Source organism: Narcine bancroftii, chromosome 2 (genome assembly GCF_036971445.1).
Source record: "Narcine bancroftii isolate sNarBan1 chromosome 2, sNarBan1.hap1, whole genome shotgun sequence".
Lineage (NCBI taxonomy): Eukaryota > Metazoa > Chordata > Chondrichthyes > Torpediniformes > Narcinidae > Narcine > Narcine bancroftii.
In genome coordinates, this window is record NC_091470.1 from 38,290,312 (window position 1) to 38,308,937 (window position 18,626).

Below are 18,626 nucleotides of genomic sequence, written 5' to 3' on the forward strand. Positions count from 1 at the left end.
CCAAAGTGGATAACCTCACACTTACTAACATTGTACTCCATCTGCCAGACCTTTGCCCACTCATCCAGCTTAACTCTATCCCTCTGCAGACTCTCCACATCCTCATTACAATTTGCTCTTCCACTCAATTTGGTGTCATCCGCAAACTTGGCTACATCATATTTTGTCCCCTCCTCCAAGTCATCAATGTAAATGATGAACAGTTGTGGACCTAACACTGACCCCTGCGGCACCCCACTTACCACTCTCTGCCAACCTGAAAAACTCCCACTTTTCCCGACTCTCTGCCTCCTGTCAGACAACCAATTTTCAATCCAGGCCAACATACTTCCCCGGACTCCACTTTCCTGTAACTTACTGATAAGTCTCTTGTGCGGCACCTTATCAAACGCTTTCTGGAAATCCAAATAGACAACATCAACCTGTTCCCCTCTATCCACCGCACCCATTATATCCTCAAAGAATCCTAACAAGTTTGTCAAACAAGATCTTCCCTTTCTAAAACCATGCTGCATCTGCCTGATTGAACCCTTACATTCTAAAAGTTTCACTATTTCATCTTTAATGATGGCTTCAAGCAATTTTCCAACTACAGACGTCAAGCTAATTGGCCGATAATTTCCAGTCTTCTGCCTACATCCCTTCTTAAAAAGTGGCGTGACATTTGCGGTCTTCCAGTCTGCCGGGACCTGCCCAGAATCCAAGGAATTTTGGTATATGACCACCAATGCATCAACTATAACTTCTGCCATTTCCTTCAGAACCCTTGGATGCATATCATCAGGACCAGGTGATTTGTCTAGCTTTAGTCCCATTAGTTTCTCCATCACTACTTCCTTTGTAACAACTATTTTATCAAGGCCCTCCCCAACATTCGCATCCTTAACTCCGCACTTGGGCATGCTGGACGTGTCTTCCACTGTGAAGACTGACACAAAATATTTGTTTAATGCCTCGGCCATTTCCTCATTTTTTGCTACCAGTTTTCCTTTCTCATCCTCCAAGGGTCCTATGTTAACTCTGGCCACCCTCTTCCGTTTTATATATTTATAAAATTTTTTGCTTTCTCTTTTTATATTTTGTGCCAATTTACTTTCATAATCCTTTTTCCCATTTCTTATTACCCACTTTGTAACCCCTTATTGTCTCTTAAGGTTATCCCAATCTTCCAGTTTCCCTCTGCTCTTTGCAGCTTTGTACACCTGCACCTTCAATTTTATACTCTCCTTTATTTCCTTTGTTAACCACGGTTGATTTTTCCCTCCCTTGCTGCCCTTTTTCCTGACCGGAATATATTTTTGTTGAGCATTATAAAATATTTCTTTGAAAATCTTCCACTGTTCCTCAACTGTTTCATCAATTAGCCTGTGCTCCCAGTCCACTCTGCCCAATTCCTCCCTCATCCTATGGTAGTCACCCCTGTTTAAGCATAATATATTAGTTTTAGATCTAACTATTTCCCCTTCCATCTGAATGAGAAATTCAATCATACTATGATCGCTATTTCCCAGATGGTCTCTGACTATTACATCATTTACTCTACCTATCTCATTGCACAACACTATATCCAGGAGAGAATTTTCTCTTGTGGGTTCCTTAACATGCTGCTCAAGATAGCTATCGCGGATGCATTCTATGAAGTCCTCTTCCAGACTCCCACGACCAACCAACTTGATTTTCCCAATCTATGTGGAAGTTAAAATCCCCCATGACTACTGCCGTATCATTATTACATGCCTCACTTATTAACTCTCTATTTATTTCCTGTGCCACTAAACTATTGTTATTTGGTGGGCGATAGATAACACCCACCAATAATTCCTTTCCCTTTGTTATTCTTTATCTCTACCCAAATGGACTCAACATTATGCTCTTTAGATCTTATATCATTCCTCACTACTGCCTGGAGCTCATCTTTGATTAAGAGTGCAACTCCACCTCCCTTACCATTCTGTCTATCTCTTTGCACCACCTGATACCCTTGAAAGTTTAATTCCCATTTAGGGTCACCTTGTAGCCATGTTTCCGTAATGGCTACCAAATCATAGGCATGGGTACCGATTTGCGCCTCAAGTTCACTAACCTTATTTCTAATACTGCGGGCATTCAGATAAAGTGCCCTTATGCTCTTTGTCCTTTTAATATCTAGTGACTTCTGTAACCTTTTCTTTTGATTTTTCTGCCCACTATTTTTCTTTGTAATTTTCTTAACACTATCATTGACCCGAAAACTCACTGCACCATCTGATTTTTTACTTTCTCCTCCCAACATTACTTTTCCTATTTTACTTTTCCTGCCCATTAATTTATCTTCCCTACCCTTTTCCCTATCACTCTGGTTCCCATACCCCTGCCAAATTAGTTTAAACCTTGCCCCACTGCTGTACCAAATATACTTGCCAAAATGTTGACACCTTTTGGATTTCGGTGCAACCCGTCCCTCTTGTAAAGATCATGCCTTCCCCAAAAGAGATCCCAATGATCCAAGAAGCCAAATCCTTGCCTTGTACACCAGCACCTCAGCCACACGTTCATTTTCCTTATCCTTACATTCTTTTCATCACTTGGATTTGGAACAGGTAGTAATCCCGAGATCACCACCCTAGCGTTCCTCTCTTTCAGCTTTCGTCCCAGCTCACTGTAATCCCTTTTCATTACCTCCTCACTTTTCTTGTCAATGTCGTTTGTACCCACATGTACCAAGACATCAGGCTGCTCTCCCTCTCCTCTCAGAATATTTTGGACCCGATTTGTGATATCTCGTACCCTTGCACCAGGGAGGCAGCACACCATGTGGGTATACTTATCTGGCTCACAGAATCTCCTGTCTGTACCCCTGACAATGGAGTCCCCAATAACTACTGCATTTCTCCTTTTCCTTTTCTTTTGCACCACTCTGCCAGGCTCATTGCCATTGACCTGGTGCCCGTGGCCACCTTCTGACCGGTCATCTCCCTCAACAGAATCCAACACAACATAACTGTTGCTGAGTGGGATACTCACTGGTGTGCTTCCGTTTTTCTCGCTTTTTTCTTTCCCCCCCTGACGGTTTCCCACTTACCTGACACGGGTTCTGGAGTTTTTAATCACCCTGAAAGTTGAGTCGATTAACTCCTCACTCTCCCTTACAAGCCGCAGGTCATCAATCTGCAACTCCATATCCCTAATTCGCTCCCTTAGTAACTGCATCTCGGTACACCTGGTGCACCTGATGCTCCTTTATCTACTAAATGTGTTTCTTGTAAAAAAAGCTATATCTACTCCCATTATTTAAAATATATGTGCAAGTATTTTCTTCCGTTTCATCATCCCATTAATCCTATTGATGTTAAAATTTGGAAATTGTAATTGCTTTACTCATTGCAATATATTCTTATCACTCTACTTCCATCACCTTTTCCCATGTGACTCCACTACTTAGCTTCATAGCTCATCATCCTTCGTGTCCCCCTACAACCCACCTGACAATCCAAGAATAGAAAGAAACACAGAAGTGCAATAAAATAAGACACACTACTAAATATACTATACAAATCAAGGATCCTCTACTTTAAGCCAAAAATGACACAAAACCTCTGACAAAGATTTGCAAGGTTCCCCCCACCCCCCCATTGTGGAGCCAAATAATAGAAAATCTAAAATGGAAGTGTCAAAATCTGTGAGAAATAAAAAATATCAATGAGCAGGCATTACAGAAACATTTACATAAAAGTTATAGTTTCCTACTTTTTTCTTTCCTTCCATCTGATCCTTGAGCAGGCATTTTTGATTTTCGTTGTTTTGAGGTGAAAGGACCTTTAAATTGGTCATCAATTTTCTGTATTTTTATTGGTATAAAAATAAACAAAATAAATGTACTTCAATGTCATAATTATTTATTGTCTATTTATCTGATCTTTAAATATTATACTCACCGTCGATTTCTGAAGGTTGGAAGTCATATAATCTGTTCCACCATCAACGACGGTAACATTCAAACTATTGTCAGTAACTATTCTCTGTCCCCGCCAATACTCCATTGGTGGTTTAATACAACGACCACTACGGGTGATATTTAGGTAACTGTTCATTAATTTTTCTTGAGAAATGTTAACATCTATTTTTAAAAAAATGAAAACCAAGTTTCAAAAGGAATGCACATTAACAGTTTTATAACAATGTACATGAAGAAATAAAAAATTTAACCTTGACATTGCTGTTCTTTTTCAATATTTTTATTAACATTGTTTTCATATCCAGAGTACATATTTTGAAAGTCAAGAAGATACATTACACTTAAAACAAATGATATTGTATTGATATTTTATTATTAAAAAAATGAAAATCTACACCCACCACCAAAAAAGGTGGTGTTTGGCCAAAAGAATTCTCATCAAAATGATAAATGATCTCCTTTATCTACAGTTTGTGGTGACACACATCGCGACGCAGATGAACTGGCTCCATGCTTGTCACAGCAGTGGCAGCGGAGCGCCGCCGGGTTTTGCTTCCCTTGTGGGCAGAGAGGCCATGTACGCACACTTGGCTGCATGATCACTTCACTGCCAACACAGAGGCGGGACTTGACGGCCACCTTATAAGGCGCAGCGCAGGCTTTTTCAAATAAACCATTGGAAACAAAACTGACCCCAGTGTGTAGTCTCTGATCTCGTTTTCCCCTCGTAGCTACTGCTACAGTTGATGACACCGACGTGCCCAAACGATTCTGGACTCTACATCATGGACACTGCAGCAGTCAACGCAGTGGCTATGAAATTACCGCCCTTCTGGAAGCTTCGCCCATACACTTGGTTTGGGCAAGCAGAAGCACAATTCTACCTCTGACAAGACAATGTTCTACCACGCCGTCAGCACCCTCGACCAAGAGACCGCAGACAGAGTGGACAACCTGATACACGACCACCCGGAGGAAGGTAAATACCCAACTCTCAAGAAGCTCCTCTTAAGTATTTTCGGCCTGTCCAGATGCCAGAATGCTGCCAAGCTCATGCACCTAGACAGCCTAAGAGACAGAGCACCATCCGCCCATGGATGAAATGCTCGTGCTGGCAAAAGGCCACAAGCCGTGCCTCATGTTTGAACTTGCTTTCCTGGAGCAGATGCCAGACGACATAAAGCTGCTGTTAGCAGATGAGGATTTCTTGGACCCAGAGCAGATGTTCTGTAGGGCATGAAACGTGAAACGAGTGCCACGCACCACGTGTCGCGCCCCAACCGGGCACAATCGCGTCCCAGAAAGCTGGCAGAGGTACCAAACACTAACTAGTGCTTTTATCACCAACGCTGGGGGGCACAAGCATGAAAATGCAGGCAACCCGACTCGTTTCCAGAAAACGGCCAGGCCAACTGCTGCTAATGGCCATGACGGCTGGCCACATCAATAGCCTTATGCATGTCACCGACAAGGTTAGTGGTCGACGGTTCCTGGTTGACACGGGTGCCAAACCTAGTCTCATCCCACCAACTGCACTGGAGACAAACGTGACCATGAGGCCCCACGCTCCAGGTGGCAAACAACACCATCATCAAAACCTTAGGCATGCGCAATGTGCAAATACAGTTCGGCAACGAGAAGTTCCGGTGGAATTTCACACTAGCTACAGTGGGCACATCGCTCCTCTGTGCTGATTTCCTCTGGGCGCACAGCCTGCTGGTGGACGCAAAAGCCAAGCACCTAGTGCATGCCCGGACTTTCCAAACCATTCAACTCAAAGCTACCGTTGCCCACAACCCAGGCGAGGCCACGGTGAGCGCCCCCAAGGAAGAGTATAGCTGCATTCTGGATGAATTCCTGGCTACTCTCAGGCCACAATTCACTTCCACCATGCCTCAGCACAGTGTGCTACTCTACATACTGACCCGGGGCGCCCGTTCCACATCAAAGCCAGGAGACTACTCCCAGACAAACTGCAGTTGGCTAAATAGGAATTTTCCCAGATGCAAGAGTTGGGCATAATCCGCAAGTCCGACAGTCTGTGGGCATCCCCACTACAGTCCCACACATACAGGACTTCAATGGCCAACCTTCATAGTGCGAAGGTGTTCTCCATAGTCAATTTGGTACGTGGCTATCACAAAATCTCAATCCACCTGGACGACATTGGCAAGACGACTATTATCACCCACTTTGGACTTTTCAAATTCCTCTGCATGCCTTTTGGTCTCAAGAACGCGGCGCACACTTTTCAGCACTTGATGGACGCGGTGGGCTGAAACTTAGACTTTATTTGGATGACATACCCATCGCAAGCAAGGACCACGGGGAGCACAAGGACCATCTCCACAGACTTTTCGCTCATCGGTCAGAGTTTGGACTCATGGTCAATGTGGTGAAGTGTCAATTCGGGAAAGACTCCATGCAGTTCTTGGGCCACAACATCACTGCGAACGGGGCGGTACCATCAGCAGAGAAGATCACAGCCATACATCAGTTTGCCGCCCTGAAACCCTCAAAGGCCTCCAGGAATTCACAGGAATGGTTAATCTCTACAACCGATTCATCCCAGGGGCGACTCACATATTGAGACCACTGTTCACCATGATATCAGCCAAAAGCAAGACCCTAGCGTGGACAGAGGAGGCAGATGCAGCTTTCACCACGAAGAAAAATGCCCTGGCCAAAGCCACCTTGCTTGTTCATCCCAGATCGGACGTATCCACGGCATTCACCGTAAACGCATTGGCAACAACCATCGGGGACATCCTCGAGCAATCCTTCAGTGGAAGCTACTGGCCTTTTTCAGCTGCCACCTGAGCCCCACCGAACAAATACAGCGTGTTTTTCAGGGAGCTCCTGGCTATCATATGGTATTTCCTGGAGGGCAGGCTGTTCACGGTTTTGTTTTTGTTTTTTTTTAAATAACAGACCACAACCCTCTCACCCACACCTTTGCCATGGCCAAGGACCCCATATCAGTGCGCCAACAATGCCACCTATCCTATATATCTGAATTCACCACTGCCAACCAGCATCTCTCCAGCAAGGACAATGTCGTGGACAACACACTCTCCCGACCTGCCATCCAGACCTTATCCCTCAGGCTGAACTACTCCCAGCTGGCACAGGCCCAAAAAGAGGACGAGGAGATGCAGGCTTTCCGCACAGCCATCACTAGCCTCCACTTTGAGGACCTCAATCTGCTGGACATGCCTGACACATTTCTGTGCGATGTTTCCACTAGCGCACTGCATCCGGTAGTGCCACAGCAATGGAGGCAACAAGTTTTTAAGGCCGTTCACAACCTTGCACACCCGTCCGTAAAAACCACAACCCATATGGTAGGGGAGAGGTTCGTGTGGCATGGCCTGAGAAAACAAGTCGCGCAGATGGCTCACAATTGCACCCCAGTGTCAGGAAACCAAAGTCCACCGTCATGTCAAGACACCAGTCCACCCCTCTGAAGAGACAGTTTGAACATTTACACGTGAACACCGTGGGCCCTCTGCCCGTCTCCCGAGACGCCTGGTACCTCTTCACAGTAAAAGACCACACCACAAGATGGCTGGAGATCTTTCCTTTAAAGGACACCTCAACTGACTCCTGTGCCAGGGCACTGCTCATGCAATGGACCGCGAGGTTTGGGGTACCAGCCCACATAACCACCGACAGAGGGGCGCAGCTTATGTCAGCACTGTGGACACAGCTCGTAATACTCCTGGGCATCAAGCTGCACCACACCGCCACCTATCACTCACAGTCCAACAGACTGTAGAACGTTTCCACCATCACATGAAGTCAGCCCTCATGACCCATTTAAATGGCCTCAATTGGATGGACAAGCTCCCCTGGGTCCTACTGGGCATCAGGATGGCACCTAAAGAGGATTTAAAGGCATCCTCAATGGAATTGGTTTACAGCACCCACTAACCCTGCCAGGTGAATTCTTCCCACCATCCCAAGATTCAGACTCCGAGGGGAAAGCATTGTTACAGGACCAACTGGTCAGGTTAGCCTTGTTTGCACCTGCCCCACCCTCACACCATGGATGCCAGCCTGCGTCCATCCTCAGACTTATCAACCTCAGACTTTGTATTCGTCCGCCGCGACCTTCATTCTGCCCCCCTTCAACGACCTTATGAAGGCCCATACAAGATCCTGTGCAACTCTGGCAAAACTTTCACACTAGACATTGGGGGTAGGTTGGAACTGTTCACAGCAGACAGGCTGAAACTGGCACATCTGGACCTCAGCCAGCAGATCATACCAGCACAACCCAAACACCGGGGGTGACCACCTAAAGGCATGGCCCCACACAACCAAGGGAAGCAGGACACTAGAGCCAGTTCTTTGGGGGGGGGGCGGGGGTGTGTGTGGCGCCGCACATCACGACACAGGCGAACTGGATCAGTTTGTCATGGCCGTCAAAATGGTGCCACTGGGTTTTGCTTCCCTTGTGGGCAGAGGGGCTGCACACGCGCACTCAGTTGCATCGTCAAATCACCGCCAATGCAGAGCCTGGACTTGACAGCCATCTTATAAAGCGCAGCACAGGCTTTTTCGACTGACCCCAGCGAATAGTCTCTGTTCTCATTTCCCCCTCGTAGCGACTGCTACAAGTTCTACCTTTATAACAAATCAAAGATTATAAAAGTAACTCAAAAAGGGTCTGCACAATATTTGAAAATATGAATTCAAATCGGAAATTGAGCATCTCATCTTCTCTAAATTTAAACATTACATCACGTAGCCATTGAGCACGATTAGGTAGGGAACCGTCCCTCCATCTGAGCAACATCGCCCACCTAGTGTTAGGTCTGCATTGTTCATGAATGAGTGAGACAAACACCAGACTGAGTCGAAATCAGGGTTCTTTGTTCTTTATTACCGGATTGTAACACTTGCGACTAACAAAGTTAGTCGGAGAATGCATTCTGCCGTTATCAGCAAAATGGTGATTTTTTATACCCTTGGATACATGCTTAGAACATCATCATATCATTACTTGTCCAATGACTAAAACTGTTGCTATCCTTTCCCTGCTAGCTTCCTGCCTCTCAATCCATCAATGTCTCTCTTATCTTGTAAGTACAAGGATGCATTCTGTTACTCCTTAGTACTGGGTGACTCCTTCTCCGGTCCCATCTCATGATGTTTTACCTAACAGGAGTACAAGGACACCTCCCCTTCTTGTTACTGCCCTGTACAGGGTAACTCCCTACACATTCCCATCTCATGATGTTTTACCTTACAATAGCCAGAAGAGAAATAAACATTAATACATGCAGCTCAGATGCTGTTAAAGTTATGTCACTCACTCCAACAATACCAAATAAAGCAGTTAAGGGGTTAGGTTTAAAATTAACTTTAAAAGTACAGAGAAAGTTTGAAATACTCCATTACAATACTCTATTACAATATTTCTCAAGACTCTGACATGTCCAGAACACTGTTGTATTTATCACAACAAGGAGATAAACCTGCATGAAAACAAGATAGTTTGACTTTGGACACGTGAGCCACTCTCTCTTTCTCTCTCTAGGAGAGAGTGGCTCACATGGGGACAAAGAGTTGTTAACCAATTTGAAAATTATATTACAAGTTTCTTCAGAAATTAAAATCTCTAGGTCCTCTTCCAAGGCTTTTAAATTTTAATCTGAGGGACCCTCTTTTTTTCCCCCAACAACATATCATAAATGTTAGATATTGAACCATTATGGAGAGGTTGTAAATTAAAAATTACATCAATTAAATTCTTATCAGTACTGTTAAGAAATGTATGTAATTGAGATTGTAAAAAAAATCTTGAATCTCAGAAAATGAAAAAAAATAGGTATTTGGTAAATTGCATTTAACTCAAAGTTGCTCAAAAGAAGCAAGACTCCCCTTAAGAAATAAATCTTTAAAACATTTAATGTCCAATCTATATAATTCTTTAAAAGTTACATCAATCATAGAAGGTTTAAAGACTTAGTTAGAAATATAGTAATCCTATTTTAAAGAGAAAATCTCATTAAACCAAGATGTTTTCTAAATTGTATCCATATCTTCAAATTATGTTTAACCACCAGATTTATCCTGTTCTGTCTGTGTTCTTACTAATTTTCAGATTTCTAAACCATTTAGTCTTTAGCATGGAACCAGATAAAGATACCCTTTAAGTCCATTGCTTTTTGACTTGGCTTTAAGATCCTTTAGATATTGCTTTTTGAGAACCTAATGTGAGTAATACAGGCAATTTAAGGAAGGGCACAGCCCACAAAGTTTTGCTTTATGCTTGTGGTGCCTTTTAAGGTGGAGCTACAAAGGAAAACACTAACTCTTTTGTAATCAGCAAAGAAATGTTTTAATTAGACCACTTTTTAAGCCACTTCCGGTTTGGCCGTTCTGAAACCAGAAGTGACATCATAACACTCCCGACATTTCTCAGCCTTATTTTTCAAATAACTGGTGTTTTTTTTAAATCAGTTCAATAGCATCAGCAAATCACTTGTATAAATGTTTAAACAACAAGAAACCACAAAGGAAGGCTTTTAAAGTATTAAAATAATGTTTAATTCTCACCAAAAGAAAGCTGGTTGCAACACTGCCGCCGATCCCTGACACATACCCACCTCCCCAGGGAGGCTTCACGGGCCAGTGGAACACAGGTGTCTCCTCGGTCACCTGAGCTCTCAGCATCCCAGTCCCAACTCCAAATCCTCCCCTAGGCCTACTGAATGCACACCAGGGAATCCAGTGTGCAGTAATAGGCCAAGGGAGCTTGGAATTGGCATTGGGAGCTCTGGTGTGCCACGAAGGGAGGGAGGGAGGGGACTGAGCCTGACATCCTGCTCCTGCTTAGGAGGCCGCTCTCCTTGATGATGCCAAGACAAGGGATTCTTCCCTTGCACACCACATGCACACACACCTCAGTATTCCTTTTCAAATCAAAACTTGCTCAAAAATGCTGGCGGAACTCAGTGCGTTAGATAGCATCAGTGGAGACAGAAGGATAGTCGATGTTTCACGTCAAGATCCTGCATCAGGACTGTATAAGCTTCACTGATGCAGGGATTCAACTTGAAATGACAATTTTCAGTTTACTTCCACAGATACTGCTTGATTTACTGTGTTCCTCCAGAAATGTTTTTTGCTCCAAATTCTAGTACAGCATCTGTTGTCTCTTCTGTTTCCATTCTATGAAATAAACAGCCACATAATTTCATTTCTCCATTGGCTGAACGATAAGCAGCAGAGGACTGAAAAATTATGAAATACATGTTTCAGGGAAAGAGAACATAATTAAATTAAATTAACCCACCACCTTCTTTCTCTTTTTCTTCTTCTTTCTTTGGCTTGGCTTCGCGGACGAAGATTTATGGAGGGGTAAATGTCTACGTCAGCTGCAGGCTCGTTTGTGGCTGACAAGTCCGATGCGGGACAGGCAGACACGGTTGCAGTGGTTGCAGGGGAAAATTTGTTGGTTGGGGTTGGGTGTTGGGTTTTTCCTCCTTTGTCTTTTGTCAGTGAGATGGGCTCTGCGGTCTTCTTCAAAGGAGGTTGCTGCCCGCCGAACTGTGAGGCGCCAAGATGCACGGTTTGAGGCGATATCAGCCCACTGGCGGTGGTCAATGTGGCAGGCACTAAGAGATTTCTTTAGGCAGTCCTTGTACCTCTTCTTTGGTGCACCTCTGACACGATGGCCAGTCGAGAGCTCGCCATATAACACGATCTTGAGAAGGCGATGGTCCTCCATTCTGGAGACGTGACCTACCCAGCGCAGTTGGATCTTCAACAGCGTGGATTCGATGCTGTCGGCCTCTGCCATCTCGAGTACTTCGATGTTAGGGATGAAGTCGCTCCAATGAATGTTGAGGATGGAGCAGAGACAACGCTGGTGGAAGCGTTCTAGGAGCCGTAGGTGATGCCGGTAGAGGACCCATGATTCGGAGCCGAACAGGAGTGTGGGTATGACAACGACTCTGTATACACTTATCTTTGAGGTTTTTCAGTTGGTTGTTTTTCCAGACTCTTTTGTGTAGTCTTCCAAAGGCGCTATTTGCCTTGGCGAGTCTGTTGTCTATCTCGTTGTCGATCCTTGCATCTGATGAAATGGTGCAGCCGAGATAGGTAAACAGGTTGACCGTTTTGAGTTTTGTGTGCCCGATGGAGATGTGGGGGGGCTGGTAGTCATGGTGCGGAGCTGCCTGATGGAGGACCTCAGCTTTCTTCAGGCTGACTTCCAGGCCAAACATTTTGGCAGTTTCCGCAAAACAGGATGTCAAGCGCTGAAGAGCTGGCTCTGAATGGGCAACTAAAGCGGCATCATCTGCAAAGAGTAGTTCACGGACAAGTTGCTCTTGTGTCTTGGTGTGAGCTTGCAGGCGCCTCAGATTGAAGAGACTGCTATCCGTGCGGTACCGGATGTAAACAGTGTCTTCATTGTTGAGGTCTTTTATGGCTTGGTTCAGCATCATGCTGAAGAAGATTGAAAAGAGGGTTGGTGTGAGAACGCAGCCTTGCTTCACGCCATTGTTAATGGAGAAGGGTTCAGAGAGCTCATTGCTGTATCTGACCCGACCTTGTTGGTTTTCGTGCAGTTGGATAACCATGTTGAGGAACTTTGGGGGGCATCCGAGGCGCTCTAGTATTTGCCAAAGCCTTTTCCTGCTCACGGTGTCGAAGGCTTTGGTGAGATCAACAAAGGTGATGTAGAGTCCTTTGTTCTACCCACCACCTACCCATGCAACTAATGTCAAGAATCAGGAAATATTGAATGTTAAAATTGATGAAAGCAAATGCAGCATTCAGGCCTCCAAAATAAAAATGGTCAATCTGGATGAACTGTCTATATTTTATCTCCAAAGGTGATCAAAAGCTTAGAAGCTGCCTCGCTCTTTTATACCTGCACCAATAAAGCAATTAAATATACCATAAGCCAAGTGTTCCCCTGAATTGAGGGGACTATGTATAAAATGCTGTCATTTCTATACAGTCAAACCAAAATGTATACAAATATCCTTTAATAAAATCTGGAATTGCACTTTAATTACATGTAAATTGTTTTATTATAAATTTAAAACTGTGGAGCACAAGGGAAAAAAAAAATGTCTTTTCCTCAAACATTATGGAGGGCACTTTAAATATTGCAATACATCCATATAAATGAGGAACAGGCACATCAGAGAAAGCATCTGCAGATCGAATGATTACAAAATTCTGCACAAACTTACCATTCTCATTCTTTGACTTTTTGGGCTCTTTCTTTGACATCCTCACTTTGGCCAGCCTGTGTCTTGAATTTGGCATCTCATTCATCTCAACTTCTGATTTCAACAATTTCATTGAAGACAATTTATGAATTCTGGCATCTTTACCCTTTATTTTGCCTGGATTGATATGATGTTTCCTAAAAATAGCATTTAAAAAATTTTAAAAATATAATCAAGAAATTGTAATATTTAGAATTTTCCAAATGGGGTTAATTTCTTGGCATACCTTTTGCTTTCAAGGAGTTGTTCAATACGATCCCTCCAATCCAATGGAAATCCGTGAAAAAAGTATTTTAACAAACTGCCAGAGAATCCTGTTTTTTTATATATATAAATAAACAAAGTATTTGTAATTCCACACTAATACTTTTTAAATTATAATTTAAGGTGACAAGGTAAAACACGCATACACTGTTGTCATTATCTTAAGATAACCTTAGTTAAATAATATTTACTTCTATTATCATCTGAATTGGTAGATGCTAAATTTATTAATGCAAACAATTAAAACAAATTGAATTTTCTAAAGGTGTCTTGGGATTGGGCCAAAGAATTTCCAGTTTATTCCAGATAATTTCCTAGGGTGCTTACATTTTATTTGTATTTTGGCAACCAGAACTATATATAATATAGTTAATATAAAGTCCACCAAGCTGTGGACTTTCAGATGCTTTCCATGGACTTCCTACCTTTGCATTTTAAACTTGGTTAATAAAAGTCAAATCTCTCTATGCTTCCTTAACATTCTTTACATGATCTGTTAATTTCAAAGATCTGCAGACTCTTCCTCTACTATGCCTGTTCCTCATTTATATGGATGCAATTTATATGGATAATTTTTCATGTATTCTCTTTGTTTGCCTTTTTGATGTGCATTATCTCATCTTCCACCTTGACTTTTATTTGTCACTCTTTTAATCTACCCGATTAAATATTGATACCTTCCAAAATAGCTGACAAATTAACGCTCCATAGTTATTTTTGATATTACCTCTAAACTTAATAACATATATTTAAGTCTGTTATTGATACACTTTGTGAAATTCCTTTGATCATTGCTCTGTAATGAATTTGCCTGAAGTCTGTGGTACCTCTTCCAAACATCACTAAAAACCTTCAAAAGGCAAATGGACAAATATCTGAATATAATTAGAATTGAAAACCATTCACGAAGATGAGTTAACCTTTATTCTGAATGACTCTTTCCAACACCAATGTGCTTTAATTTCCTTAACATCCAAAAAAATTAAAAATTTGTCTTGAATTTACTCAACTGAGCCTCCAGAGAATTCTGAAGATTCAGCTACCCTGGAAGAAGTCTACAAGTTAATGTTCCACAATCATTTTTGAAATCTGCCCTGAAGTCTAATCTTTTATTTTGAGGTCATGGGTCTGTGTCTACCCCAGCAAGACCCATAAGAATTTTGTTTTTAATTAGGATACTAACAGATCTTATGTTAAAGTGTCCTCATTGAACCATAATCATGGAAGGAAAATGTACTGAACAGAAAGGAGACAAGGCCAATGGACAAAAGAAAGTTCTCTAAATAGTTAATAGGCTGACCTGCATCTATGGTGAGAGAAAACCAATGTCATTAAATTGAGAATAAGTGGGTAACTACAAAATTGGAAGATAGTCAAAAAGCCTCCAAATGTACTGCATCATTTGATGAATTCAGAACTTATTAATTTAGACAAACGATATTGAGAGTACAGAACATATGAGTGTGTGATTGAAACAAATTCCTGGAGGAAATGGAAAACTATGCCAATAAAGTTAGAAAAGTAAAGAATTTAAAGTAGAATATGGAACACAATAGTCTGCCCATGACATTTGTGCTGCTTGCAACAAATGCATGTAATAATTAATTTTAGTTTAAAAATGAAACATCTATGACAAATAGAACAAATATTGTCAAATTAAATACCTTGGTCCTTCATTGTAACTAAATCCAATGGACCTTTCAGAACATATATTGATCCAGTAATGGATTTCACCTCTCTCTGGTTTATTCGTTCAGCAATTACATTACTATGCCAGTATATTCCATCATCTCTGTTTGAGAACACATGTGCATAAATGTATTACTTTGTATGGTCAAGAAAAAAGTATTTTAACATACAAAAATTAACAGTAATTCTTCTTTTGAAATTAAAGCACCAGATATGTTGTAGAACACAACTAAATTCATCAGCTTAATTAAATAGAAAATTGTTAATGACATCTATAAAAATTGATAATTCCATTTACTGTAGCAGGTGGGCCTTAAGTTAAAAGATCCATTGAAACTTACAAGGAATGACTGCGTAGACATTTCTGCTCGAACATAATTATTTAAACCATTCTAAAAAAAAAATTTAAAGAAACCCTCTACTGGTTTTCTTTTTCAATCTTTTCATTGGTTTTATGCAAAATACATAATGATAAAGTAAATTAATGTCAAATAACAGTATACAAGGTACATATGAACCCAAACTATTAAATGAAAAAAAAAGGACATATGCTCCTAATCTAAAAAAAATCAAACCCCAACCTATGAGAGTTACTGGCCAAGTTAAGGACTCCACTACTGATAGCAACATTTATGGGGTCATGAGAAAAATAAGTCCAAAAGTAATTGATCTAAGTTTTGAAAATAATTAAGAAAAGGACCCTAAAGAGAAAAAAAGTTAAGATCCATTACAGTAGTAGAACATTTTTTTCTAGAGAAAGACATGCCATCACATCAGAGAACCATTGAGTATGAGTGGGAAGAATAGCATCATTCCATCTCAGCAAAATACCTCTTCTAGCAATCAGTGAAGCAAAAGCCATTGCATGGGATTATGAAACAGAACTTTTCCCTGTTTGCCAGGATTCACACTTGGAAAGTTGCAAGAAAGCCGACTTCTGACTTTATCCAAGGGTGGAATTTTAGATGACATTAGAATCAGTAGTTACAGGGAGTCAGGATTTCAACAGCAGATTGGATGGATCTGGTATAGAATTGCCTGTGTTACACTGGTGGACAGAGATAGTTTTGGCCTAAACGCAACATATTATTTGTCTGATTTAATCACAGTTAAAGAGATGACGTTGGTGACGAGGAAACACAATTCATATTAGCTGTTTTTTTCCTAGCCCTTCTATACATCCATTACCTGTTCATCCACAATTGAAGGAATCATAACTATACAACGTGGAAACAGGCAATATGGTGCAACTTGACCGCGCCAATTTGTGTAACAACAGAGCCAAGTAGACAGGATCAAGGAAGATGAACTGCACACATGGAACCTGCTATGTTCTCAGATGACATCATAGAGGGGGCATCACCAGGCATCGTTACTCAGCTAGACAACTAAGATGGAGTGGTGCTCATACCAAAGGGTAAAAACAAATTGAGAACAGAGAATTTGCTCATGTAAATCATTCAAATGGTATTTGTGAATTTGACAAGCTATTTAATTACTCTAACAGGATGAAAACACGATTGAAGTAATTCAATTGTAGAATTTTGGGAAAAGTGGACTTGCAACTATGCATATGTATAGAAAGTATCTTTGATGGATCACCGTGCTCTTGGTGTAATTATTACACTATTTTTACAATTCTAATTGCAAAAGGTTGTTCTCGTAACACATTTCAAAATAAATGTTGGAGGAGCTCAGCACAATTTGTATGAAACATTTGTAAATTACCTTTTTCCTTCAACGCAAATTTTACTGGTACTTTTTATTTCCTGGATAATCCATTTTGTGAGCGTAATCATCTGCTTTTCCTACGTGTTTAAAGAAACACGTATAATTATATGTTATTAAAGAATCTATCATAATTGAAAATATTAACCAGATAATCAAATTGACAAAGGAGTTCTCTACTATTAAATTATCCACCAATTATGGGGGCAGTGGCACCTTTTAAATTATTAAATAATCCGTTTTTCCTACGTGTTTAAAGAAACATGTATAATTATATGTTATTAAAGAATCTATCATAATTGAAAATATTAACCAGATAATCAAATTGACAAAGGAGTTCTCTACTATTAAATTATCCACCAATTATGGGGGCAGTGGCACCTTTTAAGGCAGAGCTGCAAAGGAAGACGCCTGACTCACGTTGTGATCAGCAAAGAACTGTTTTAATCTCTTTCATAAACCACTTTTATGTCACTGCTGGTGTGATCATTCTGAAACTTGACACACCCAACGCATTTCTCAGCCAGCGGGCTTCATCCCCTAAGTGGATGGGATCCCGCACCATTCAAGTGTAGGCCCCCCCGAGACTCATGGTCAGCTGGCATTAAAGGGACGATTCGAATGTCCACTACAGTACCCCCTCCCCCAAGAATCATCCCCTGGTTCAATAGTCTGAGACTTAGGCTGTTTTTTTGGGGGTTTGAACCTGTTCCTTGTTTACATCTTGTGTTTGCCCCCAATGTCCAACAGCAGGTGGATCCTTTTTTTAAGCACTTTGTACAGTCCGACGTAGAGATGCTGCAGCTGTGTACCCCGTGTTGGGTGGCAAACGCAAAAGGCACTGAGTCAAGACCTGCTGGGACGTGTGTGAGTGGTGAGCCATGTCTTGTAGCTGGGACTGGGGACAATAACCCCAGTGTGTGGTGCAAGCACTGGAGTTCTTCTGATGCCGTGGAATTGGCACCATCAGATGAGGTGGCACGTCGGCTGGCACTAATAGGGGCGTGCCATAAACCAGCTCAGCTGACGGAGCCTGCAAGTTTTCTTTTGGAGTGGTCCATATTCCCAGCATCCAACCACTGCAGAGCCTGCTTCACTTGCCGGTGAAAACGCTACACAAGCCCATTGGTTTGCAGTTGGTAGAATGTGGTGAAATGGAGTCGTGTACCGCAGAGGCACGACAGTGCAGCCCAAAGTGCAGAAGTAAACCATGTGCCTCTGTCAGAGGTGATAGGCACAGGTACCCCAAAACCTGACACCCATGTAGATAAAAATGTCCAGGCACAAGTCTCAGTTGTTACATCAACCATGGGTGCAGCTTCTGGCCAGTGGGTGAATAGTTCGACCCTGATGAGAATGTATTTGTGGCCATGCAACACGGGCAGAAGTCCAACGATGTCAATGTGGATGTGTTGGAACATCTGGGTGGTGGGAGGGAAATGCTGCACCGGGCCCTTGATATGCTTATGGACTTTGACCGTTTGACAAGTCTTTGCTCACCGAGAGACACATTTTTTTTACCCATGCCAGACATATTTGGATGCTATAAGCTTGACTGCAGTGCATCTGGAGGGGTGCATCAATCTGTGTACATGGTCGAAAAGTCTTTTGCGCCATGATGTGGGTACGAGGGGCTAGGCTCTTCCTGTGGAAGACTCACAGAGTAGTGTAGTCCTATCTGGACCTATTTCTGTTTCTTGTAGCGGTCCAGGAAACTTGTACATCTGCATTCTCTTGCTGAGCCTTGGCCAAAG

The 18,626-nt window shown here is 42.1% G+C and overlaps 1 protein-coding gene and 1 long non-coding RNA gene across 3 annotated transcripts in view; one reads left to right on the forward strand and one right to left on the reverse strand.

Annotated features, from left to right (window-relative positions):
* mis18bp1 (MIS18 binding protein 1) overlaps nucleotides 1-18,626 on the reverse strand; it is a 76,371-nt gene that overhangs the window by 38,270 nt on the left and 19,475 nt on the right. For both annotated transcript variants that reach the window (XM_069916368.1, XM_069916367.1), the window contains exons 5-10: nucleotides 16,873-16,952; nucleotides 15,120-15,247; nucleotides 13,418-13,505; nucleotides 13,153-13,328; nucleotides 3,915-4,096; nucleotides 3,727-3,817 (exon numbers count right to left, since the gene is read on the reverse strand). In XM_069916368.1, coding sequence (XP_069772469.1) covers nucleotides 3,727-3,817; nucleotides 3,915-4,096; nucleotides 13,153-13,328; nucleotides 13,418-13,505; nucleotides 15,120-15,247; nucleotides 16,873-16,952 — 745 coding nt within the window. The remainder of the gene's footprint in view (nucleotides 1-3,726; nucleotides 3,818-3,914; nucleotides 4,097-13,152; nucleotides 13,329-13,417; nucleotides 13,506-15,119; nucleotides 15,248-16,872; nucleotides 16,953-18,626) is intronic.
* On the forward strand, nucleotides 16,514-16,841 carry LOC138752304 (uncharacterized). The gene is made up of 2 exons (XR_011350504.1): nucleotides 16,514-16,561; nucleotides 16,652-16,841. It is a non-coding gene; the product is annotated as an uncharacterized lncRNA (long non-coding RNA).